Source organism: Rhinoraja longicauda, chromosome 40 (assembly GCF_053455715.1).
Source record: "Rhinoraja longicauda isolate Sanriku21f chromosome 40, sRhiLon1.1, whole genome shotgun sequence".
Taxonomy (NCBI): domain Eukaryota; kingdom Metazoa; phylum Chordata; class Chondrichthyes; order Rajiformes; family Arhynchobatidae; genus Rhinoraja; species Rhinoraja longicauda.
Genome location: NC_135992.1, coordinates 6,400,852 through 6,428,351, shown reverse-complemented (window position 1 = coordinate 6,428,351; position 27,500 = coordinate 6,400,852). Strand labels below are relative to the sequence as shown.

The following is a 27,500-nucleotide window of genomic DNA, read 5'->3' as shown; positions in this document are numbered from 1 at the left end:
CGTGTACGCAGTATGAGTGTGCACACATGGGTGTTCATATGTGTACGCACGTGTGCCTACGCCAGTTGTCTTTGAAGAGTTCAAAGCAGAAAGTGTGCCGTACAGCGAAGCGTTTAATCTCCAGTAACAGGGGTGTCAGGTAATGAGGCACGTGTCGGTATTTGAATATGTAGCATCAAAAAATAATCATTGAAATATTGGAATGTGGGTTTAATGCGCGGGCGGGGCGAGTGGGGCGATCTTTCAATGTGAGTGTGTGACTGCCGCTATGTCAATGTTTCAATGGAACACCCCATGTTCAGACCCAGTCACGTGCGCCAGATCAAACAGTCCCAGGCCCTCCCTTGTCTATCAGCTTACCGACAATGGTGCAGAAACAGGATTTGCTCAGGGAAGAGGCTTAAGAGGAGAGATTTTAAAAGGGACCGGAGGCGCAATTTCTTCATGTGGAAGGGTGGTGCAGATATGGAACGAGGTGCCAGAGGAAGTGGTATGAGGTGGCAATCTTGTTGGGCAAAGCCCCTTGGGCAACAGTCACTATAATATGGTGGGATTCTGCATTAGGATGCAAAGTGACACGGTTAATTCAGAGACTAGGGTCTTGAACTTAAAGAAAGCTCAGGACCCTATGTACTAGGTACTAGAGGGTGGGTACATTCACACCATTTATACGACACTTGGACTGGTACAGGGATAGGAAAGACATGGATGAGGTAGGCCTAAAACCCTGTTTCTGTACGGTGTAGTTCTATGACTTTATGACTCAATGCTTCAACATGACCGTGGCAGTTACCAACATATTAAGCGTCTTGATCTGTGTGATATGTTGTTAACAATCCACTGATGGGAACAGGCCACCCAAGGGCTGCATGGCCTCGCAGCGGTATAGTTTCTGCTCACAGCGCCGGAGACCCGGGTTCGATCCCGACTACGGGTGCTGTCCGTACGGAGTTTGTACGTTCTCCCCGTGACCTGCGTGGGTTTTCTCTGAGGTCTTCGGTTTCCTCCCACACTCCAAAGATGTACTGGTTTGTAGGTGAATTGGCTTGGTATAAATGATAATCGTCCTTAGTATGCGTAGGACGGTGTTAGTGTGCAGGGATCGCTGGTCGGCGCGGACTCAGTGGGCCGAAGGGCCTGTTTCTGCGCTGTATCCCTAAGCTAAACTAAACTAAACTAAACTAAACCAGACCTATTCAAAATGGATAAGAAACACTGAGCCATCATGATATTAAAACAATTATAATGTAAAATGCTGGAAATGTTCAGCAGGTCAGTCAGCATCTGTGGAAAGAGAGACTGTTAATGCTTCTGATGAGGGATCCTTCATCAAACCTGAGAAATAAAAACGTGTTAGAATTGATGGTAGTGCAATGAAGGGAATTTTTCTGATCGGGTCAAGTCAAGTCAAGTCAATTTTATTTATATAGCACATTTAAAAACAACCCACGTTGACCAAAGTGCTGCACATCTGATTAGGAAAAAAAAGAAACATACAGTGGCAGGCAGCCAAACACAACGGCGCGGCCATCTTGAACAAAATGTTTAACTAAAGCAGAATGGTGTCCCGCGGCCGCGCCGCACCGGGCGATGGAAGGCCCCGCGGCCGAGCCGCACCGGGCGCTGTTCAGTCCCGCGGCCGAGCCGCACTGGGCGATGGAAGGCCCCGCGGCAGAGACCGAAAAAAAAAGAAAGATTTCCCCACCCCCCCCCCCCACATAACCCCCCCCCCCCCCCCACATACACAACCAAAACAAAACACCCCACCACCAACACACAAACAAAAAGGACAAACAGACTGCCAGCGAGAGCAAATACTGCACCTGGTCTAAGCTGGGATATGTTGGCCGGTGTGGATTTAACCGGCTCTATCCTACCCCACCCCGACTACCCCTTTTCAGTCTAGTTTATTGTCACGCGTACCGAGGTACAGTGAAAAGCTTTTGTTGCGTGCTATCCAGTCAGCGGAGAGACAATACATGGTTACAATCAAGGCATTTACACTGTATAGATACATGATAAGGGAATAACGTTTAGTGCAAGGTAAAGCCAGTAAAGTGCGATCAAGGATAGTCCGAGCGAGGGTCACCAAAGAGGTAGGTAGTAGTTCAGCACTGCTGTCTGGTTGCGGTAGGATGATTCAGTTGTCCGATAACAGCTGGGAAGAAATAGTACTTATTGTAAAGATGGTTATACCAGAGCTCAAACAACAAGGTTCTGAGACTGTGGAACAGCATCCCTCTCCCCATCAGAACTGCCCCCTCCATCGACTCCTTTAAGTCCAGGCTCAAAACCTATTTCTACTCCCTAGCATTTGAGGCCCTCTGAGGGGGCGCTGTGAACTGTTTATGTATGTGCTGTTATGTTTGTGTGCCATTGTATGTTCGTTTCTTAGTGCCTGAACTGATGTACAGCACTTTGGTCAACGTGGGTTGTTTTTAAATGTGCTGTACAAATAAAATTGACTTGACTTGACTTGAGTGAAGAAGTAGAAACAAGGTACTGCAGATGTTAGACTTTAGAGATACAATGTGGAAACAGGCCCTCTGGCCCACCAAGTCCACAATGACTGCAAGAATCGACTATAGGACAGGCCATCCTAGACTGGGTGTTGTGTAATGAGGAAGGATTAGTTAGCGATCTTGTTGTGCAAAGCCCCTTGGGCAACAGTGACCATAATATGGTGGAATTCTGCATTAGGATGGAGAGTGACACGGTTAATTCAGAGACTAGGGTCTTGAACTTCAAGAAAGGAGACTTTGAAGGTATGAGACAGAAATTGGCTAGGCAAATTATACTTACAGGGTTGACGGTGGAGATGCAATGGAAAAGATTTAATGGTTGAACTCCAAAATTTGTTCATCTCTGTCTGGCGAAAAAGTAAATTGGGGAAGGTGGCTCAACTGTGGCTAACGAGGGAAATCAAGGATAGTGTTAAATCCAAGGAAAAGGCATATAAATTGGCCAGTGGAAGCAAACCGGAGGTCTGGGAGAAATTTAGAACTCAACAGAGGAGGACAAAGGGGTTAATTAAGAGGGGCAAAAGAGAGCATGAAAGAAAGCTTGCTGGGAATATCAAAAACAGACTCTAAAAGCTTCTTCAGATATGTAAAAAGGAAAAGACTAGTGAAGACGAATATATGTCCCTTACAATTAGAGACAGGTGAATTTATATTGGGAAACAAGGAAATGGCAGAACAGTTAAACGAGTACTTTGCTTCTGTCTTCACTAAGGAAAATAGAAACAATCTCCCAGAAATACTAGGGGACCGAGGATCTAGTGGGAGGCAGGAACTGAAGGGAATCCACAGGAAATGGTGTTAGGTAAACTGTCGGGACTGGAGAGATGGGGAGAGGCTGCCTGTCCCACTGAGTTCCACCATCATTTTGTGTCTACCTTCGATTTAAACCAGCATCTGCAGTTCTTTCCTACACTATACATAAGCACTTAGATACATCTTAGATAAGCATCTCTAATACAGTACAAATGTATAGTAGTAGTCCGCCTTGGCCTACGCCATCTCCCGGTTGCTAAAAATGTTAACTCCCCTTCCCCTTCCCACACTGAACTTTTTCTCCTGGGTCTCCTCCACTCTCAGTGTGAGGCCATAGGCAAATTGGAGGAACAGCACCTCATATTTCACTTGGGCAGCTTACAGCCCAGTGGTATAAATATTGATTTCTATAATTTCAAGTAACCCCTGCATCCCCTCTCTCTCCATCCCTGTTAGGGTTGCCAACTTTCTCACTCTCAAATAAGGGACAAAAGGTGACGTCACCGCCCCACGTGACCTCATCCCCACGTGCTCCCCCTCCACCAATGGCGGTCGACCGGGCCGGGAGGCGGATTGCCACGCAACCTCCGTTAGCCAGTGCCCGGGCCTACGGTCCTACAATGTCCGGGCCTACAGCGCCCCCCCGGGCCTAATACGGGACAAGGGTGGTTCCATACGGGACAAACCAATTTAGCCCAATATAGGGGATGTCCAGGCTAATACGGGACGGTTGGCAACCCTAGTCCCTGTCCACCCTCGTCATCCTGCTAGTTTCATTGTTCTTATTCGTTCACTATCATCTCTTCCCCTCTGTGAAGCCGCCTGATCCACTGAGTGACTCCAACATTTTCTGTGTCTCTCTTTAGTAGTAGGAGTAGTACATTGAGATATTTGCCAGAATTGGCACCATTTTCGATTCCCGGTTGTTGTGGGTGAAGGGTTCTTCACCTGACCGTGAAGACCCGTTGTCCTGGCAGCGTTGCAGGGTCGGCGTGGCCAAACGCGGTCGTACTTGTCCTCCGCCGCTGCTCCGCCGCTCCCCGCCACTGCAGACCGGAGAAGGAACCGGAGAAGTGAATTTACCAAAAAAAAGGGGGGAGAAAACTGACAGTGAAATGCTTCAGCTCTGAACGAAGAGAGATCCTGGCACTGGGTGTGATTGCGCATAATTCTGAACTGACATTTTACAGCTCGAGTACCTCATGTGTGGAGAATACACAACGAGCCACTGATTGATAATTTGCTGCATTAACAACTCCCATCTCCTGTGAGCTGTGACGTTCACTGGCAAAATGAAGAGGGAGTTGTTTTTTTCATCCATTCACCGGATGTGGGCAATCCTTAATTTAAAGCGCGTCACTAATTGCCCCTTTGAGGAGGTGGAGGTGACCTGCCTCATTGAACTAGTGTTGTTCAGGTGTGGTGAAGATGTCTCAGAGGCTTGACAGGGTCATTAAAGCTTACGACAGAGAGATCCCATCGTTGGGTTGAAACCAGCTGCTAGATCTCAGTCATGGCCAGGGTTGCCAACCGTCCCATATTAGCCGGGACATCCCGTATTTTGGGTTAAATTGGTTTGTCCCGTACGGGACCGCCCTTGTCCCGTATTAGGCCCAGACGGCGCTGTAGGTCCGGACTTTGTAGGCCCGGACACTGTAGGCCCGGACTGTAGCCCGGGGGCTGCAGCAGTCCCGGACAGGGTAGGCACGGGCGCCGCCTAACGGAGGCTGCGTAGCAACCCGCCTCCCGGCCCGGGCGCCACCTGATGGATGTTGCACAGCAATCTGCCTCCCGGCCCGGGCGGCCACCATTAGTGGAGCGGGAGCACATGACCACTGGCTGGGTGACGTCACCTTGTCCCTTATTTGGGAGTGAGGAAGTTGGCAACCCTAGTCATGGCCCTGTCGGATATGTTATAGAGAGAGTCATAGAGTGATACAGTGTGGAAACAGCCCTTCTGCCCAACTTGCCCACACCGGTCAACATGTCCCAGCTACACTAGCCCCACCTGAGCACGTTCACCCCATGTCCCTCCAAACCTGTCCTATCCATGTACCTGTCTAATTGTTTCTTAAACTTTGGGATAGTCCCCACCTCAACTACCTCCTCTGGCAGCTCGTTCCATACACCCACCACCCTTTATGTGACAACGTTTACCCCTCAAATTCTTATTAAATCTTTTCCTCTTCACCTTAAACCTATGGTTTTTCAAATAGGCAATCCGCAGGAATCTAGTTCATCCTGTCAATCCTTCCTGTTCTGTTCGTTTTGGAATTATGAGAGGCTCTCATCCTTTTAAGCATCTTGGTTAAACCTTCCCTCAAACAGTGCTCCAAAGAAAATGAGGCCCGTATTTCCTCATGTCAGTAGTTCTCTGACCCTGCTTGATCTCCTCAGCACACTCCCTGTCTTTACGTTGGACTTTAGAGATACAGCGTGGGAACAGGCCCTTCGGCCCACCGAGTCCCTGCTGACCAGCGATCACCCCGTATGCTAACACCACCCTGCACACTAGGGACAATGTGCAATTTCCCGAAGCCAAATAACCTGCAAACCTGGGCGTCTTTGGAGTTTGTGGTCAGCATCTGTAGTCAGGGTCAAACTGGGTCTCTGTGGCGCTGTCAGGCAGCGTCTCTCCCTCTGCTCAACCCTGCTGTCCTCTTTATCTAAGAGTACACACTTTGTGTAGTCAGAAGGGTCTCGACCCGAAACGTCACCCATTCCTTCTCTCCTGAGATGCTGCCTGACCCGCTGAGGTACTCCAGCATTTTGAGTCTACCTTCAGTTTGAACCAGCATCTGCAGTTATTTTCATGCACACTTACTGAATACTTACGTACACACTTATCGTACTTAGTAAATACTAGAGTTGAAATGTCATGTTGAATATGTATTGGATGTTGGTGAGACTACACCTGAATATTGATTCAAGATTCAAGATTCAAGATAGCTTTATTTGTCATCCAATATTGGACGAAATTCAGTCACCCACAGTCCAACAATAAAAGCATTAAATAGGCATTAAAATTACACAACCCCAAAACCCCCAAAAACACAGTCCAACAATAAAAGCATTAAATAGGCATTAAAATTACACAACCCCAAAAACACACAAAAAAAGAAACATCCATCAAAGAAACTGAGTGTAGAATATAGACGCAAAACGCTGGAGTAACTCAGTGGGACAGGCAGCATCTCTGGAGAGAAGGAATGGGTGACGAAGGGTCTCGACCCCGAAACGTTTTGTGTCTATCTTGGGTTTAAACCAGCATCTGCAGTTCCTTCCTGCACATATCGAGTGTGCAGTTCTGGTTGGCGTAGTTTCGGAAGGATGTAATTAAGCTTGAGAGGGTGCTGGAAAGGTTGGCCACGATGTTGCCAGGACTGGAGGGCTTGAGCTATAAGGAGAGGCAAGATAAACAGCAACTGTTTTCCCGGCAGCAAAGGATACTGGGGGAATGACCTTACAGAGGTTCGTAGATACAGAGCTGTAGATAAGGTGGATGGCCGAAGTTTCTCCAGGATATGGGACCTAAAACTAGAGTGCGTAGATTCATGGAGAGAGAGGGGAAACATTTAATAGCCCGCTGAGGGGGTAATGTTTTCACACAGAGTGTGTGGGAAGGAACTGCAGATGCTGGTTTATAGACAATAGACAATAGGTGCAGGAGTAGGCCATTTGGCCCTTCGAGCCAGCACCGCCATTCAATGTGATCATGGCTGATCATTCACAATCAGTACCCCGTTCCTGCCCTCTCCCCATACCCCCTGACTCCGCTCTCATTAAGAGCTCTATCTAACTCTCTCTTGAAAGCATCCAGATAATTGGCCTCCACTGCCTTCGGAGGCAGAGAATGCTGGTTTACAACACAGACAGACACAAAATGCTGGAGTAACTCAGCGGGACAGACAGCATCTCTGGATAGAAGGAACGGGGTGACATTTCGGGTCGAGGAGAAGGGTCTCCTTCTACCAAAGGATGCTTCCTGTCCCGCTGAGTTACTCCAGCATTTTGTGTCTATTTTCCACACAGAGAGTGGCCCTGGGCTATCATCTACATCACTGGAGACCCCTCAGACTATCTTTATTCACATTTTACTAGACTTTCTCTTACACTAAACATTATTCCCTTCTTTCTATGTCTGCACACTGTAGACGGCTTGACTGTAATCATGTATAGTCTTTTCGTTGACTGCATAGCACGCAACATAGAAGTTTTTCACTGTACCTTGGTACACATGTCAGTAAAGTAAACTAAACTAGTTATATGGATCGAGCTGCCAGAGGAGGTAGTTGAGACAGGTACCAAAACAATATTCAAAAGACATAGGAAAAAAAACTGTAGATGCTGATTTAAACTGAAGGTCGACACAAAATGCTGGAGTAACTCAGTGGGTCAGGCAGCATCTCAGGAGAGAGGGAATGGGTGACGTTTCGGGGCGAGACCCTTCTTCGGACTGATCTGATTCAAAAGACATAGGACAGGGAGATGGAAAGGAAAGTTTAGAGGGGTATGGGCCAGACGCAGGCAAATAGGACTAGCTCAGGAAGGCATCTTGGTCGGCATGGACATGTTGAGCCAAAAGGCCTCTTTCCCTGTTGTATGTTGGACGGCACGGTGGCACAGCGGTAGAGTTGTTGCCTCACGGCGCCAGAGACCCCGGTTCGATCCTGACTACAAGCGATGTCTGTACGGAGTTTGTACGTTCTCCCCGTGACCGCATGGGTTTTCTCCGGGTGCTCCACTTTCCTCCCGCACTCCAAAGACGTGCAGGTTTGTAAGTTAATTGGCTTCTGTAAATTGTCCCGAGTGTGCAGCGTACGGGATGATCGACGGTCAACGCGGACTCGGTGGGCCGAAGGGCCTGTTTCCACGCTGTATCTCTAAAGTCTAAACTCGAAACTCTATAACACTCTGACATCCAAAGTCCGGAAAATCCAGCAGCCCATCACCACCAAGGCACAACTGTTCCAGATTAACGGAGTTTCACAGCATTACTTGGACTCTCGGACCAAAACCATCTGGCAAACGCTTCATTGATTCAATGTGACCAATTTTCCAAGACGTTTTGTGTCACATCGGTAGAGTTTGCAGTAAAAATTATGTTCACTAATTGTAAGCTACTTCCTTTGTAACGTGCAGTGTCAGCCACATCATTCCACATTGGGATCGATGAAGGATATACAAGCTACGAGGAATCGTCGGATGTGAGGAAGCTCATATATAATCCGAACACTTGGGGAATGTAAAAACAGTGATGAAACCAATCTGCACGATGCTGCCAGACCATCCATACATCCTGCTTAATTCTTACTATTTCTCTTGTCCTCCTGTTGCTAATTCGGGCAATTGATACAGATTTACTGCCTTGAAACCTCAGTCCACAACTTACCCAGCAGCACAGTGGCGTAGCAGTAGAGTCGTTGCTTTGCAGTATCAGAGGCCCAGGTTCGATCCTGACCACAGGTGCTGACCAAAGATGCTAGAGGAACAAGATAGACCACTCGACCCTAAAAACCATAGTACGTCACGGCGCCATTTTAGTCGGCAGAAACTTGTAGAAACATTTTAAAAGAAAAATAACAAAAATCTGTGAATTGATAGGTGAGATATATTCTGCATTTTTATGGTATCATCACACATACTGTTCCCCCAAAACACTGATTACACTGCGAGAGGCAGAGCGAACGGCGGGTTTTACTTACTAAAATGGCTCCTTTGCGTACTACACTTCAGTATAGGCGATTTCAACGGAGTGGTCAATCTTGTTCCTCTAGTATCTTTGGTGCTGACTGTACGGAGTTTGTACGTTCTCCCCGTGACTGCGTGGCTTTTCTCCGGGTGCTCTGGTTTCCCCCCACACTCCAAAGATGTATAGGTTTGTAGGTTAATTGGGGCTTTGGTAAAATTGTAAAATTGGCCCTAAGTGTGTCGGATAGTGTTAGTGTACGGGGTCAATAGACAATAGACAATAGCGTGGGCGGCACGGTAGCGCAGCGGTAGAGTTGCTGCTTTACAGCAAATGCAGCGCCGGAGACTCAGGTTCGATCCTGACTACGGGTGCTGCACTGTAAGGAGTTTGTACGTTCTCCCCGTGACCTGCGTGGGTTTTCTCCGAGATCTTCGGTTTCCTCCCACACTCCAAAGACGTACAGGTATGCAGGTTAATTGGCTGGGTAAATGTAAAAATTGTCCCTAGTGGGGTGTAGGATAGTGTTAATGTACGGGGATCGCTGGGCGGCACGGACTTGGAGGGCCGAAAAGGCCTGTTTCCGGCTGTATATATATGATATGATGATAATAGGTGCAGGAGGAGGCCATTTGGCCCTTCGAGCCAGCACCGCCATTCAATGTGATCATGGCTGATCATTCTCAATCAGTACCCCGTTCCTGCCTTCTCCCCATACCCCCTGACTCTGCTATCCTTAAGAGCTCCATCCAGCTCTCTCTTGAATGCATTAAGCATCAGCATGGATTCGGTGGGCCGAATGGCCTGCTTCCTTGCGGTATCTCTAAAGTCTAAAGTAAAGCCTAAAGAATCATCTGCCTGACCCGTTGTGTTTCTCCAGCTCTTTATAACTATCTTTCACCCGTCAAACACTCCCCTTGCCTGTGTTCATTGATTACATGCAATGCTTTGCCTTGTTTCTCCTGCTTTTCCTCTCTACCAGCTTCCTTTCCCCCCGCCCCTCACCTCCCTGAAGAAGGGTCCCGGCTCGAAACGTCATCTATTCATGTTCTCCGGGGAATGCTGTGTGACCCGCTCAGTTACTCCGGCACTTTGTGTCTTTTTTTTTGTGAACCGGCATCTGCAGTTCCTTATCTCTGCACCCGTGACACTGATGTAACTTTGGGCCCTCACAGGTGACTCTCAGGCAGAATATGAGTTGAAATTGCAGAGCGATACTAAAGTGGACATTGTCACATTTCACTGTGGAAATTAACATCCACTTTCAGTTGCATAAAAGCCTTGAAAAAGTTATGCAATCGAACCGCTGAGAGTGGAAGATAGTTAAATATATGTTAAGTGCAAAAAATCACAGTCACTCACAGAAAAGCTGTCATCAGCCCCGTTTGACAGGGAAATTACCCATTCATTACCACACTAGCTGAGAATAGTATCGCCATTGTTTGAAGCCTTTAGCTTAACAAGGATATGAGTTCCTTTATATGCAGCACTTATTGAGTAGTTTACAATTTAACGATGTGAACGGAAATCTCCATATTTGGTTCCTTCTGCAGTTCCTTCGTACACAACGTTTTAATGTTGTTTAGTTTAATTATTGTGGGATTGGAAGGTAAATATTTGGTCATTTGGATGGTGCCATTTGTTGGTGTTGTGAATGAATTTCTACCCTCTCAGTTGGTTGAAAGATCGGACATATTTGCCAGCTGGTTTCTTCATTCATGTTTCAGCTTTCATTCGAACATGAATTTGAAAATGGAGTTGTGCAGATTTTGGCTGGCATGTACGGTGTTGGTATGCTAGTGTGTGCGCTGGTCGATTTTCGACTCGCTTTTCATCGTTTAATTAAAGGCAGCAGACTTGTCTTAATGGGTAGAAACGTTGCCTCACAGTGCCAGAGACCCAGAAGAAGTTTAGAGTTTAGAAATACAGCATGGAAACTGGCCCTTCGGCCCACCATGCCCATCAAAGATACTAGAGGAGCAAGATGAACCACTCTGTCGAAATCGCCTATACTTGAAGTGTAGTACGCAAAGGAGCGTAATGTCCGCCATTTTAGTATGCAATGCCCGTCATCCATTGTGCCCCTCGCAGTGTAATCAGTGTTTTGGGGGAACAGTATGTGTGATGACACGATAAAAATGCAGAATATATCTCATCTATCAATTCACAGGTTTTTGTTATTTTTCTTTTTAAATGTTTCTGCAAGTTTCTGCCTACAACCATGGCGCCATGACATACTACGGTATTTAGGGTCGAGTGGTCTATCTTGCTCTGCTCTATTATCTCTGGTGTCCATACCAACCATTGGGTTCTGGATCCAGAACACTTGCTGCCTAACAGTGCCAGAAATCCGGGTTCAATCTGACTTCGGGGGCTGTCCATGTGGAGTTTGCACGCTCCCCCTATGACCGCGTGAGGTGCCTCCGGGCACCTCGGTTTCCTCCCACATCCCAAACACATGCAGGTTTGTAGGTTAATTGGCTTACCTAGTGAGAAAGGAATGAATGAGAAAATGGGATAACATGGAACCAGTGAAAATGGATGATCAATGGTCAGCATGGACACTGTGGGCCGAAGGGCCTTAACTACATTTTTCTGCAGCATTTCACCCAGGAGGTTTATTTTGGATGCAATTGATGTGGGTGTTAGTGGCTTTGCTGGGTTAGTGGTTGTATGTTTAGGGGTCTATGAGAATGATCCTGGATAAAATTGGGTTAACGTGTGATAAGTGTTTGATGGCACTGGGCCAGCACTTAATGGAGTTTTAGAAGGATGAGGGGGGAATCTCATTGAAACTGACCGAATTGTGAAAGGCTTGGATAGAGTGGATGTGGAGTGGATGTTTCCACTGGTGGTACAGCCTAGGACCAGAGGGTACAACCTCAGAATAAAAGGACGTACCTTTAGAAATGAAATGAGGATGAATTTCTTTTGTCAGAGGGTGGTGGATCTGTGGAATTCTGCCACAGACGGCTGTGGAGGCCAAGTCAGTTGGTGTTTTTAAGGCAGCATTTGACAGACTCTTGATTAGTGCCAGTGTCAGGGGTTATGAGGAGAAGGCAGGAGAATGGGCTTTGAGAAAGAAAGATGATGATTGAATGGCGGAGTAGACTCGACGGGCCGAACGGCCTAATTCTGCACCTACAACTTGTGAATTAATGTTGAGATTAATGGTGCGTGGAGCACCCATGCCTCGGAATGTGTGAAATCTTAAGTTTATTTGTGCTGCTGTACTTCTGATGTCTTTGATTTTTAATATCCTTTCTATATTTAAGCTCAGCAGAACAGTCTGCCTTCTGAGCGCAGTTTGTCACTTTGTAAGAGGCAGCGTTGTTTGAACAGGATGCGTATTTCTTTCGGGAGAGAGACTCAACACGGTTTTAAATCTTGAGGGAGCGTTGGGAGAACAGTTTGAGAGCATGTGACACCATTTGGCAAACCTCTTTTTAATCAGGTTAACTATGTCCTTTACAAGGTCCATTCATGACCCGTGGGGATTTAAAATGAATTAACATCTAAAAACTAGTCTGACTTGCCAGTTTCGAGAATTGGTACATACATCTCGACATGAGAAGAGATTTGGATGGAACACCACGATAACTTTTCAAAGCATTGCCAAGCAAAACAGGATACTGACCCACTTAGACGGAGATTGGATCAGATGGGCAGAAATATCTTCGATCTTGGAGATTTTGAAGGAAGAGAGATTTAAGAAGGAAATTCCAAAGATCATTTAGTTTAATTTATTATTGTCATCTTAATCAGTTTAAGCAGCTTAGTTTGATGATACCCCATAGACACCAGCAGTTTAGTTTGATGATACCCCATAGACACCAGCAGTTTGGTTTAATAGTCATATGAATATTGATTTCTCTAACTTCAGGTAACCCTGGCATTCCCCCTCTCTCTCTATCCTACCACCAACCAAGTCGCACCAGCTTCTCGTTCTCACCCAACAAACTGCTAACAATGGCCTGTTTCCTTTATCATTGTTACTTTTTTACATATCTTTCATTTATTGTTCTTTATCTCTCTACATCATCGTCTATATCTCTCGGTTCCCTTTCCCGTGACTTTCTGTCTGAAGAAGGGTCTCAACCCGAAATGTCACACATTCCTTCTCTCCAGAGATGCTGCCTGTCTGAGTTTAGATTAGTTTATAGTTTAGTTTAGAGATACAGCGCGGAAACAGGCCCTTTCGGCCCACCGTGTCCGCGCCGCCCCAGCGATCCCCGCACATTAACACTATCCTACACCCACTAGGGACAATTTTTACATTTGCCCAGCCAATTAACCCACATACCTGCACGTCTTTGGAGTGTGGGAGGAAACCGGAGATCTCGGAGAAAACCCACGCAGGTCACGGGGAGAACGTACAAACTCCGTACAGACAGCGCTCGTAGTCGGGATCGAACCTGAGTCTCCGGCGCTGCATTCGCTGTAAGGCGGCAACTCTACCGCTGCGCCACCGTGCCGCCCTAACTGTCCCACTGAGTTACTCCAGCTTTTTGTGTCTATCTTTAGTTTACTATTGTCATGCGTACAGAGGTAACGTGACAAGCTTTTAGTTCCAGTCATCCAGTCAGTGAAAAGACTATACATGGTTGCAATCCAGCCATCCACAGTGTTTAGGTACAGGATAACGGGTACAGCGTTTAGTGCGAGATTTCTGTAAAAAGACACAAGGTGCTTGAATAACTCAGCAGATCAGGCAGCGTCTCTGGAGAACATGGATAGGCGGCGTTTCAGGTCAGGACTCTTCTTCAGACATGAAGGGTCCCAGAAGAAGGGTCGCTTCAGTCGGGACCCCCCCATTAATCTGAATAAGGGTCCCGACCCAAAGCTTCACCCAAGAATGTTCTCCAGAGATGCTGCCTGACCAGCTCAGTTACACTAGAGATTCGTGTCTTCCTCTGGTTCCTGATTCCGCTAGTCTGGATAAAATACGCCGTGAATATACATACAAAACTAAAACAGTGGGAAAACACTTCATACATTCTAAGTTTGAATACTTTGCTTGAAGCAGTTTATTGCAGCAGCCAAATTAATGCACAGGTAACTTCCACCAACAGCAAGGTGACAATGCTGTGGTACGGTGGCGCAGCGGTAGAGTTGCTGCCTCACAGCGCCAGAGACCCGGGTTCGATCCTGACTATGGGTGCTGTCTGTACAGAGTTTGTACGTTCTCCCCGTGACCGCGTGGTTTTCCTCCGTGTGCGCCGGTTTTCTCCCACACTCCAAAGACGTGCAGATTTACAGGTTAATTGGGTTCGGTAAAATTGTAAAAATTGTATCTAATGGTGTAGGATAGTGTTAGGGTCCCGACCCGAAACGTCGCCAATCAATGCTGCCTGACCCGCTGAGTTACTCACGTATTTTGTGTCTTCCTCTGGTTCCTGGATAGTGTTAGGGTGATCGCTGGTTGATGCGGACTCGGTGGGCCGAAGGGCCTGTTTCCACGCTGTATCTTTAAAGTCTGGAGCAAAGTCTAATGCTCAGGCAATCCCTTTCAGCGATCAGTATTACCAGGAAGAACCCAGCTCTCTGTATGACTAATGGTTTACTATGGCAGAGGCATGAATCATTTAAACTTACTTTACTCATCAATAAATCACTCAGTTCATGCAAGGATAATATGTGTTTAAGACATTGTTTAACAGCAACTCTTAATCCATCAGCGATTTATACTGGAGTTACTCACGTGTAAATAGGAGGCAGGTTAAGTCAGGACTATTGAAACCTGGAGTCACACTATGCATCTTACAGTAAGCACTTAAATACTCATTTCATTTTTGAACTGTACTTGCTGGAGTTTAGAAGGATGAAGGGGGGACCTCATTGAACTTACCGAATAGTGAAAGGCTTGGACAGGATGGATGTGGAGAGGATGTTTCCACTAGTGGGAGAGTCTAGGACCAAAGGCCACAGCCTCAGAATTTAAGGACGTTCCTTTAGGAAGGAGATGAGGAGGAATTTCTTTAGTCAGACGGTGGTGAAACTGTGGAATTCATTGCCACAGAAGGCTGTGGAGGCCAAGTCAATGGATTTTTTTAAGCAGAGATAGATAGATTCTTGATCGGTACAGGTGTCAGGGGTTATGGGGAGAAGGCGGGAGAATGGGGTTAGGAGGAAGAGATAGATCAGCCACGATTGAATGTCATGATAATGATAGGAGTTCCTCAAGAAGGTGGCACGGTGGCGCAGCGGTGGAGTTGCTGCCTCACAGCGCCAGAGACCCCGGTTCGATCCCGACCACGGGCGCTGTCCGTACGGAGTTTGTACGTTCTCCCCGTGACCTGCGTGGGTTTTCTCCGAGATCTTCGGTTTCCTCCCACACTCCAAAGACGTGCAGGTTTGTAGGTTAATTGGCTTCGGTAAAAAAATGGTGTATTGTCCCTAGTGTGTAGATGGAGCTAGTGTACGGGGTGGTTGCAGGTCTACGCGGGCTCGGTGGTATTTATATCACGCAGTATCTCTAAAGTAAAGTCTAAAGGGATCAGTGTTTGCAAAGGTTTCCTTGGTGTCCAGTTACCTGGGATGCATGGAATATATCAAAATTAACATGGGCAATGCCAAGTGACTGCGTTTAATACATAAAGTGTGTCTGTTTATAGGGGGTGTATCAGTGTTCATGGGGGCTAGATGCTAAAAGCTGGTGCAACACAGCGGGTCAGGCGGCATATCTGGAGAAAAGAGATAGGTGATGTTTGGGGTTGACTGGAGCCTTTCTCCAGACTGAGAGTCAGGGAAAATGAGAGATATGAAAAGGTACATGGAGCAAACGAACGAAAGAAATGTGAAAGGACGAATCATCAAAGCCAGCAACGAAGATCAAGGAACGGCGGAGCCCACAATGGTCCATTGTTGGCCGTGGGGAAGGTGATACAAACCGTGAAACTCAGCAGGACGACAGTGGAACTAGTAGGACGACCAGGGTGGGGGAGGGACGGAGAGAGAGAGAGAGAGGGGGTGCAAGGTCTACTTGAAGTTGGAGAAACCAATATTTACACCGCTGGGTTGTTAGCTGCCCAGGCAAAATATGAGGTGCTGTTCCTCCAATTGGCGTTTGGTCTCATTCTGTGGGGGTGCATTGTGGGAGCACTTTAGGAAGGTTTACAGCATGTCTTTGGAGGATTGTGTCACCATTCTCACTGGGTCTCAGTCAGAATTTAATGAGCGTTCCGGGGAATGTGTCTGTATTTAAAGATGTTCTTCATCAGTGTCTCGGCATTTCAATACTCAGCAAGGTGTGTCTGTGTTTAAAGAGTCCCCCGGAGGTGTTATGCTATGTACAGAGTATCCCAGAGAGCGGGTCAGTATTTGTAGTATCCACAGTGAGTGTTACAGGTAGTGTTGCCAATAGTCCCGTATTAGCCGGGACGCCCGTATTTTGGGCTAAATTGGTTTGGAACCGCCCTTGTCCCGTATTAGACCGCCCTTGTCCCGTATTAGGCCCGGGGGGCACTGTAGGCCTGGACGCTGTAGGCCCCGACAGTGTAGGCCCTGACGCTGTAAGCCCCGACAGTGTTGGCCCTGACACTGTAGGCCCCGACAGTGTTGGCCCTGACACTGTAGGCCCCGACAGTGTAGGCCCTGACGCTGTAGGCCCCGACAGTGTTGGCCCTGACGCTGTAGGTCCCGACAGTTTAGACCCCGTTATTCTAGGTTTCCGACATTTTAGCCGTGGACAGTCTAGGTCCGGATGCCCAGGTGCCGCCTAACGGAGGTTGCCTAGCAACCCGCCTCCCGGCCCGGGCAGCCGCCATTGGTGGAGCAGGAGCACGTGGCCGCTGGCTGGGTGAGGTCACTTGGGGCGCGGGGCGGTGACGTCACCTTGTCCCGTATTTGGGAGTGAGGAAGTTGGCAACCCTACTCCCTGGGGTGACTCATTCGAACGTTTGTCAATATATTCCGGGAGTCTACCAATATTTACAGGGTTACCCACCACCCTTGTCTATGGACACCCCTGTGCGTGGGGGGGGGGGAGGGTTCGGGGCTGAAGACGTCCTGGTTGGGTTGCTCCTGGGCCCGGCCAAGCTGGCCATCCGCCAGTCACGGCGCCAAGCGGAAGAGGGCTCTGCCCGAGCCGGCTGCCGACCCCTTTTCCGGGGTTACGTCCGTACGCGCCCGGGTGGGGTTGGAGAGGGACCACGCGCTGCCCACGGGCACCCTGGGGGATTTCCGGGACCGCTGGGCACCGCGGGGGGTTGAAATGCATCCTGGACAAGGAGCGTAAGATGGTTGTATAATAGTTTATTGTTTGCCTTGTATTATTGTGGTGGGTTCTGTTTTGGTTTTATTGTACTGTATATATTATTTTAATATTTGAATCAATATTTTTGATTAATATAACAATATATATATATATATTTACAGGGGTCTCTGGGGAGTGTGTGTCAGTATTTACACAGAGTCCGTGGGGAATGTGTCTGTGTTTACAGGGAGTCTCTGGGTGTGTGTCAGTATTTATTAGGGGATATCTTCGAGCATGTCAGTATTTGTGGGAGCCACTGGGAAGGTGTTAGTGTTGACACGAGCCAGTATTCACATGATTTCTGTCGAAGTGTGGCAGAGTTTGCAGGTGACCCAGGAGAGTGTCAGTATTTGTTGGACGCTCCAGGGAGTGTGTCAGTGTTTATTACAAGAGTGTATTTTCATAAGTCATAGGGGCAGAATTAGACCATTCGGCCCATCAAGTCTACTCCGCCATTCAATCATGGTTGCGCTATCTTTCCCTCTCACCCTCCTGCCTTCTCCCCGTAACCTTTGACACCCTTGCCAATCAAGCATCTGTCAATCTCACCTTTAAAAATACCCAATGAAGGCAGCCATAGCACTCTGTGGCGATGAATTCCACAGGCTCACCACCCTCTGACTATAGAAATTCCGCTTTATCTCCTTTCTAAAAGGTGTGTCCTTTTACCCTGAGGCTCCGCTCTCTGGCCCTGGGCTTTCCCACGAGTGGAAACGTTTCTAAGTAACAGTGGGCATGATTTTGTGTTTTCCAGTGACAATAGAGAATTGTAAGGGGAAAAAAAACCTGCAGATGCTGGTTAAAATCGAAGGTAGACACAAAATGCCGGAGTAACTCAGCGGGTCAGGCAGCATCTCGGGAGAGAAGGAATGGGTGACGTTTCGGGACACGAAACGTCACCCATTCCTTCTCTCTCGAGATGCTGCCTGACCCGCTGAGTTACTCCAGCATTTTGTGTCTACCTTTCATTACAAGAGTCTCAGAGCGTGTCAGTATTTACGGGATGTCTCGGGGATTATGTTATCGTTTGCAGTCGGCCTTTAGGACTGTATTTACACGGGCTACCTGGGAGTGTGTCAGTATTACAGGGGGTATCTGGGATGTATCAGAAGGTTAGAAGGTCACAAGGGATAGGAATAGAATTAGGCCGTTCGGCCCATCAAGTCTACTCCGCCATTCAATCACGGCTGATATACCTCCTCCTTCTAATCCCGTTCTCCTGCCTTCTCCCCACAACCTCTGACACCTCTACTAATCAAAAATCTACCTCTGCCTTAAAAATATCCACTGACTTGGCCTCTGTGGCAAAGAATTCCACGGATTCACCACCCTCTGACTGAAGAAATTCCTCCTCACCTCCTTCCGAAAAGAACATCTTTTCATTCTGAGGCTGTGCCCTCTGGTCCTAGACTCTCACACTAGTGGAAACATCCTCTCCACATCCACTCTATCCAAGCCTTTTCCTATTCTGCATTGCAGGGGATACCTGGTATATCTCAGGCAGGGGGTATCCTTAGAGGTACGGCATGAAAAGAGGCCCTTCGACCCATTGAGTCTGTGCCGACCAGCTAGCACTATCCTACACACTAGGGACTGTTTACAATTTTTACCGAAGCCAATTAGCCTACAAACCTGCACGAGTGTAGGAGGAAGCCGGAGCGCCGGAGAAAACCCACGCAGTCACAGGGAGAACGTACAATCTCCATACAGACAGGACCCGTAGTCAGGATCGAACCCGTGTCCCTGGCGCTGTGAGGCAGCAACTCTACCGCTGCGCCACCGTGCCGCACCATACCTCTCTGGGTGTGTCAGTGTGACAGGGGGTATCTGGAGGTGGGTCAGTACTACGGGGGATCTGAGAGTGTGTCAGTACCTACATGGGTATCTGGGCCTGTGTCAGTACTTCTGGGGGTATCTCAGAATGTCTTTATTACAGGGAGTATGTGGGAATGTGTTAGTATTCACAGTGGGTATCTTGGAGTGTGTCGTTATTTACAGAGGAGACCCAGGTTCGATCCCGACTACGGGCGCTGTCTGTACGGAGTTTGTACGTTCTCCCCGTGACCTGCGTGGGTTTTCCCCGAGATCTTCGATTTCCTCTCACACTCCAAAGACGTGCAGGTTTGTAGGCTAATTAGCTGGGTGAATGTAAAAATTGTCCCTAGTGGGTGTAGGATGGTGTTAATGTGCGGGGCTCGCTGGTCGGCGCGGACCCAATGGGCCGAAAGGGCCTGTTTCCGCGCTGTATCTCTAAACTGAACTAAACTAAACTTGAGATTGTGTCTGTGTTTAGAGGGAGTTTCAGAGAGCGTGGCAGTACTTACAAAGTGTGTCTGCATTTCCAGGGGATCTTGAAAGTGTCAGTGCTCACAGGATGCCCTGGGTCAAGTTTAGTTCAGTTAAGTTTAATTAAGTTTAGTTTAGTTTAATTTAGCTAAGTTTGGTCAAGTTTAGTTTAGTTTCGATACAAAATGCTGGAGTAACTCAGCGGGTCAGGCAGCATCTCTGGAGAAAAGGAATAGGTGACGTTTCAGGTCGAAACCCTTCTTCAGACTGAGGATTTCATTTAGCTTAGTTTAGATTATTGTCACATGCACCAAGATACAGTGAAAACCTTTTGCTGCAGCCTATCCAGTCAGCAGAAAGACTGTTTATGATTACAATCGAGTCGTCCACAGTATACAGATACACGGTAAAGGGAATAACATTCAGTGCAAGATAAAATCCAGTAAAATCCAATTACAGATAGTCCAAGGGTCTCCAATGAGGTAGATGGTAGGTTAGGATTGCTCTCAGTTGGTGATAGGATGTATGTCGACAAAATGGAGAGGGTACAGAGGAGATTTACTAGAATGTTGCCTGGGTTTCAGCACTTAGGCTACAGAGAGAGGTTGAACAGGTTGGGTCTTTATTCTTTGGAGCGTAGAAGGTTGAGGGGGGACTTGATAGAGGTTTTTAAAATTTTGAGAGGGACGGACAGAGTTGACGTGGGTAGGCTTTTCCCTTTGAGAGTGGGGAAGATTCCAACAAGGGGACATAGCTTCAGAATTGAGGGACAAAGGTTTAGGGGTAACATGAGGGGGAATTTCTTTACTCAGAGGGTTGTGGCTGTATGGAATGGACTTCCGGTGGAAGTGGTGGAGGCTGGCTCGATTTTATTATTTAAGAGTAAATTGGATAGGTATATGGATAGGAGGGGATTGGAGGGTTATGGTCTGAGTGCAGGTAGATGAGACTAGGTCAGGGAGAATGGTCGGCGTGGACTGGTAGGGCCGGACAGGCCTGTTTCCATGCTGTAGTTGTTATATGTTATATGTTATATGATAACAGCTGGGAAGACACTGACCCTGAATCTTGAGGTGTGCGATTTCACACTTCTGTACCTCTTTCCTGATGGGAGAGGGGAGAAGAGGGAGTGACTGAGCTGGGACTGGTCCTTGATGATGCTGCTGGCCTTGCCGAGGCAGCGTGAATTGTAGATGGAGTCAATGGAAGGGAGGTTGGTTTGTGTGATGAAGTGGGCGTCAGTATTTATTGGAGCCCGCTGGTATTGTGCTGTGTTACCTGTTACAGAGGAAATACGTGGGTGACTGAAAGTGTCACTGTCCAGAGGAGGGGCTGCAGTGTGGCACTTTTTCCAGGGAAGTGTGTGTGTGTGTGTGTGTGTGTGTGTGTGTGTGTGTGTGTGTGTGTGTGTGTGTGTGTGTGTGTGTGTGTGTGTGTGTATGTGTGTGTGTGTGTGTGTGTGTGTGTGTGTGTGTCTGTGTGTGTGTGTGTGTGTGTGTGTGTGTGTGTGTGTGTGTGTGTGTGTGTGTGTGTGTGTGTGTGTGTGCGTGTGTGTCTGTGTGTGTGTGTGTGTGCGTGTGTGTGTGTGTGTGTGTGTATGTGTGTGTGTATCTGTGTGTGTGTGTGTGTGTGTGTGTGTGTGTGTGTGTGTGTGTGTGTGTGTGTGTGTATGTGTGTGTGTATCTGTGTGTGTGTGTGTGTGTGTGTCTGTGTGTGTGTGTGTGTATGTGTGTGTGTATCTGTGTGTGTGTGTGTGTGTGTCTGTGTATGTGTGTGTGGCTGTGTGTCTGCGTGTGTATGTGTGTATGTGTCCATGTTTGTGTGTATGTGTGTGTAGGTCTATGTGCCTGAATGTATGTGTGTGCGTGTATGTGTATGTGCATGTGCACATGTGTCTGTGTGTATGTCTGTGTGTATATGTGTCCGTGTCTGTCTGTATGTATGGACCGAAGGGGCTTTTTCCACACTGTATCTCTAAACTAAACTAAAAGGCAGTCCATAGTTTATGGTTGCAGTTCGTGTTGTGTAATATTCAAGAGCCTGATGGTTGCTGGGAAGAAGCTATTGTTGAACCTGGCAGTCAGGGTCTTTAGGCTCCTATACCTTCTTCCCGATGGTAGGCGTGAAATGCGTGTGGCCAGGGTGGTGATCGGTGATGATGCAGGCTGCCTTTTTGAGACAGTGCCTCTTGTAGACCCCCTACGATGGTGTGGAGGTTGGTACCTGTGATGGACCAGGCAGAGTCCATCACTCTCCGGAATCTCCTGTGTAGAGTGAGTCCAAGCCATCAGAGGGGGATAGGATTGGCTACGTTAGCTAACGAGCAAAAGGGAGGCCGTTCAGCCCATCTCGGGACAAACTTTCCATCCGACTTTGGTTCGGCCGCATTTGGAGTATTGCGCTCATTTCTGCTCACAGGAAGGATATGGAGGCTTTGGAGAGGGTGCAGGGGTGGTCTACCAGAATGCCAACCAGACTAGAGGGTTTCCCCTAAAAGGTTAGATAATTTTGTCTGGAAAGTCGGAGGTTGAGGGAGAATTGATAGAAGTGCATAAAATTATAAGTGACATAGATAGGGTAGACAAGATATATAAGAAAATAACTGCAGATGCTGGTACAAATCGAAAGTATTTATTCACAAAATGCTGGAGTAACTCAGCAGGTCAGGCAGCATCTCAGGAGAGAAGGAATGGGCGACGTTCTCCAACTTTAGATAGTTCCTCTGTCCCTCTCTTCCCCCCTCCCCTTCCCAGATCTCCCTCTATCTTCCTGTCTCCACCTATATCCTTCCTTTGTCCCGCCCCCCTGACATCAGTCTGAAGAAGGTTCTCGACCCGAAACGTCGCCCATTCTTTCTCTCCTGAGATGCTGCCCGACCTGCTGAGTTACTGCGGCATTTTGTGAATAGATAGGGTAGACAGTCAGAACCTTTCTCCCAAGGTGGAAATGTCCAACATTGAAGGGCAGAGCGACAGGGTGAAAGTTTCATAGAGGTGCGTGGAGCACGTGTTTCTACACAGTGAGTGTTGGGGACCTGGAACGCATTGCCAGGGCTATTGGTGGAGGCAGATACGATAGTGGTGTTTAAGAGGCTTTTAGACAGTGCAAGGAATAGAGGGGCATGGATCATGTACAGGCAGATGAGATCAGTTTATCTTGGCATCTTGTTCGGCACAAACATCGTAGACTGAGGGCTCACCCCTGTGTCGTGCTGTTCAATGTTTTATGATGGTCTTGGCATCATGTCCAGCACAGACATTGTGGGCCGAAGGGCCTGTTCCTGCTCTGTACTGTTCAATGGAGAGAAGGAATGGGTGGCGTTTCGGGTCGAGACCCTTCTTCAGTCACCCATTCCTTCTCTCCAGAGATGCTGCCTGCAGGGCCGTCTTAACGCATGGGCCTGATGGGCACTTGCCCGGGGGCCCACGAGCATAGGGGCCCCATGCTGATCTGTGTATGTTAAGTGACTTGCAATAAATAAATACTACTCAATAAGCGCTTTTTTCGCAACATTTTCGGTCACTAAGTGCTTCTCACAGCGATCTGTAAGTGCTTTGCCCGGGGGCCCATAATGCTGTAAAAACGGCCCTGGCTGCCTATCCCACTGAGTTACTCCAGCATTTTGTGTCTATCTTCGGTGCAACCCAGCGTCTGCAGTTCCTTCCTACACTGCACTGTTCTATGTTGGTCTTGGCGTCATGTTGGGCACCGACATTGTGGGTGGAAGGGCCTGTGCCTGTGCTGTGCTGTCCCATGATCTACCACGGTTTTGGCATCGTGTTGGGTACAGATAGTGTGGGCCGGTGCTGAACTGTTCTATATTCTGTTCCATGACTCCACTCCCTCCTTCCCTCCCCATAGACCAAGACTGACCCCCCCACCCCCCCCCCCCCCCCCTCCCTCCCCTACCCAATCTTTGCACATCCCCAATCCTTTCCACTCGTCACTTAATTGCATGTATTGTGCGTTTTCGTGTTTTATGACTGTTGGCAGATCAATTTCCCTCCTGGGATGAATAAAGTTCTATCGTATTGTATTTTGTATCGTATCGTATTGCATCGAACGTATCGTATCATATCATGGCGGCACGGTAGCGCAGCGGTAGAGTTGCTGCTTTACAGCGAATGCAGCGCCGGAGACTCAGGTTCGATCCTGACTACGGGTGCTGCACTGTAAGGAGTTTGTACGTTCTCCCCGTGACCTGCGTGGGTTTTCTCCGAGATCTTCGGTTTCCTCCCACACTCCTCCCACTCCCACACTCCAAAGACGTACAGGTATGTAGGTTAATTGGCTGGGTAAATGTAAAAATTGTCCCTAGTGGGTGTAGGATAGTGTTAATGTGCGGGGATCGCTGGGCGGCACGGACTTGGAGGGCCGAAAAGGCCTGTTTCCGGCTGTATATATATGATATGATGATATGATATCGTATCGCATCGTATTGTATTGCACCATATCGTATCGTATCGTATCATATCGTATCGTATCGTATCGTATTGTATCGTATCGTATTGTATCATATCGTATCGTATCGTATCGTATTGTATCGCATCGTATCGTACCAGCGACGTGTAATTCTCTTTGCGTGAATGTCAATAACTGCTGTTTCGCCCTCCTCCCCCTCCCCCTCGTCTCCCCTTCCCCTTTTATATCTCTGCCTCAGGGTTGAGTAACATCATCGGAATCATCGTGTACATATCAGCCAACGCGGGGGACCCAGCAAAGAGCGACTCCAAAAAGAACAGTTACTCGTACGGGTGGTCTTTTTACTTTGGAGCGCTCTCCTTCATCATCGCCGAGATGGTGGGCGTGCTCGCCGTTCACATGTTCATTGACAGACACAAACAGATCAGGGCAGGGACGAGATCCACGGATTACCTGCAGTCCTCCGCCATCACCCGGATCCCCAGCTACCGGTACCGTTACAGACGGCGTAGTCGGTCGAGCTCCCGCTCCACGGAGCCCTCGCATTCCAGAGACCCCTCGCCCGTCGGCCTCAAGGGCTTCAACACCCTGCCGTCGACCGAGATATCCATGTACACCCTCACGAGAGACCCCCTGAAGACTACCACTTCCACTGCCACCTACAACTCCGAGCGGGACCACAATTTCCTACAGGTCCACAATTGCATCCAAAAAGACATTAAGGACTCCTTACACACCAACACGGTCAACCGAAGAACAACGCCTGTGTAACGAGCTGAATGGCGTGGAGGGAGAGAGAAAGAGAGAGAGAGAGAGAGAGAGAGAGAGAGAGAGAGAGAGAGAGAGAGAGAGAGAGAGAGAGAGAGAGAGAGAGAGAGAGAGAGAGAGAGAGAGAGAGAGAGAGAGAGAGAGAGAGAGAGAGAGAGAGAGAGAGAGAGAGAGAGAGAGAGAGAGAGAGAGAGAGAGAGAGAGAGGGCAAAGAGAATTTAAAAAGAGGGAGGGGGGATTAATAATTTACAAAAAAAGGATTAATGAAAATATTAAAAGTTATTGCATGAAACCCAAATTCCATTGCAAAAAACAATGCAAAAAGTTTGTCAAAAAAAAAAAGATTTTAAAACCGAAAACGAAGAGAGAGAAACGAGAAACGGGACGTGTGGAACAAAGAATTTTGGGCCTGAACTCCAGAGAATGGATTGAAAAGAGTGAGAGAGAGAGAGAGAGAGAGTGAGAGAGAGAGAGAGAGGGAGAGAGAGAGAAAGAGAGAGAGAGAGAGAGAGAGAGAGAGAGAGAGAGAGAGAGAGAGAGAGAGAGAGAGAGAGGGAGGGAGGGAGGGAGGGAGACAGTGAGGAGGAGGGAGTATTTGTCTTCATTTATTAAATGTTTTAAGCGCTCTTTATTGTCGAAATGCTTCCATTGCACCCAAACCACCGCCCCACCCCACCTGCCTTATACCTCACCAGGAGTGCTGACATTGAAACAAAAAAAGGGACATTATCTCCCTTGTTTAAGGTGAAGAGCTTTAAAGAAGACATTTTTACAAAAATTACAGCAATGGCAATTCATTCTTTGCTGTGAAACTAGGCCGGGTGACACGGAAGCCGTTGAATAAAGACACCAACGAGGGAAACACCAGTTTTTAAACTTGTTCAGCTGCCGACTGGATCGACCACCTATCAAAAAGGGAAAGTAAAAGGAAAAAAAAAACAAAAATATATATTCTTTTAAAAGACATTCTACAAAGAGAGTGACGGAGATGTGGATTCGAGAAACTTGCATGCAATGGATAGGCACCAACTCTCTTGTCCCAATCAAAAGCTCAAATCAAGAATTTAATACAAAAGAATTTTTTTTAAACTATTAAAAAAAAAAGAGACACATTTCTTTTAAATTGAATATTGTATAGAGAGCACGAATTTTCAGTTGAGGGGAGGGTAGGTAGTACAAAGAGGGTATGATGTATCTCCAGCCAAACTGTGGTTTTACGTTTTTTTAACGCTGGAAAAGAATAATTCCAATTTGGAAAGGTTTTTACTTGAAGTGAGTTTGAGGAGATGAGAGGGATGAGGGAGAGTTGGCACGAGTGACCTCTTTAAATCAGGAAAACCTATTGTGTGAGTGTGGTGCTGTGTCATTCCATTCATTTCACGCCAGATTTAAAAATAAAATTAAAAAAATTAAAAATAAATAAAATTTACCTAAAAAAAAAAAGCTTTCATATTTTTTTTTTTTCAAAAATTATGAGGAAAAAAAAAACTTTTTCTATGGTTTGGACGGAGACAAAAAAACGAAACTTTAAATTTAATGTCGGAAAGGGCCTCGAAAGAATATTTAAAAATAACACGGGTCTCCGGTGTAAGAATGTAAGAGAATTGAAGGATTAATGTCACTCTGAAGTAAAAGTAATACCGGAGGAGGATTTTGGAAATAAAATATATATATATATATATATATATATACAGTTCACAGTGAGATGAATCAATTTGGCGCCAGATCTTTTAACGGGATTGAAAAAAAAGTATTTTCACCAAGAGATTTATCGTGAAAAATAAATAAATAAGGAAACGAGAATGAGACTGCTTAAATTGTAATTATCAATTCACTTCTTAGGGAGAAATCAAATCCTTTGATTTATCCCAATTGTTATAATTCTTTTTTTTTTGTTTGCAGACTGTTAAAAACCTGAGACATTCAAATAAAATCTTTTATAAGAACCTTTGTGATTTTTTAAAAAATTAATCCCTATTTTATTCTTAGGAGCCATCCACGTCTCAGGGTGTAAGAGGGCAGGGGTGAGATGGCAAGGGGTGAGAGGGCAAGGGGTGAGAGGGCAAGTGTGGTCCAATCCTTTTGCACCAATTGGCTGAGTTGGTTGGTCATGATGACTAGTGAGTAGACAATGACTACAATGACAATGACTACAATGGCTAGTTCACTGTTGGGTTAGATAGAATTAGTTTATGTACTTCTGGCAAGGCTTGGATTGTTTCTTATAGTCCTCTTCCTTGTACCTCGTAAGGCCGGTCGTCTTTCTATTTAAGTCAAGCGTTGGCAAAGTAGGTACTTTTCACCAAAGATACTAGAGGAGCAAGATAGACCACTTGACTCTAAAAACCGTAGTGCGTCACGGCGCCATTTTAGTAGGCAGAAACTTGCAGAAACATTTTAAAAGAAAAATAACAAAGATCTGTGAATTGATAGATGAGATATTTTCTGCATTTTAATGGTATCATCACACATACAGTTCCCCCAAAACACTGATTACACTGTGAGAAGCAGGTTTTGCTTACTAAAATGGCGGATGTTACAGTCCTTTGCGTACCACACTTCAGTATAGGCGATTGCAATGGAGTGGTCCATCTTGCTCCTCTAGTATCTTTGATTTTCACTGCTTTCCCCCCAATGTGGCAGCCATGGGATCGATGGCCCCCTCTAGAGGACAGGTATGGGATCACTCTCATTGGGAAGATGGATTTGAGTCCAACACCAGTTCAGATGAAGACACAGAGTGCTGGAGTAACTCAGAGGGTCAGGCAGCATCTCTGGGGAACATGGATAGATGGCGTTTCGGGTT

General features: G+C 47.1%; 1 protein-coding gene across 1 annotated transcript in view; it reads left to right on the top strand.

Moving 5' to 3' along the window:
* Positions 1 to 26,608, top strand: part of LOC144611435 (voltage-dependent calcium channel gamma-2 subunit) — a 127,848-nt gene extending 101,240 nt beyond the window's left edge. The window contains exon 4 of the mRNA XM_078430520.1: positions 24,165 to 26,608. Within this exon, the coding sequence (XP_078286646.1) occupies positions 24,165 to 24,697 (533 nt within the window). The 3' untranslated portion in view covers positions 24,698 to 26,608. The remainder of the gene's footprint in view (positions 1 to 24,164) is intronic.
* Positions 26,609 to 27,500: the final 892 nt, after the last annotated feature.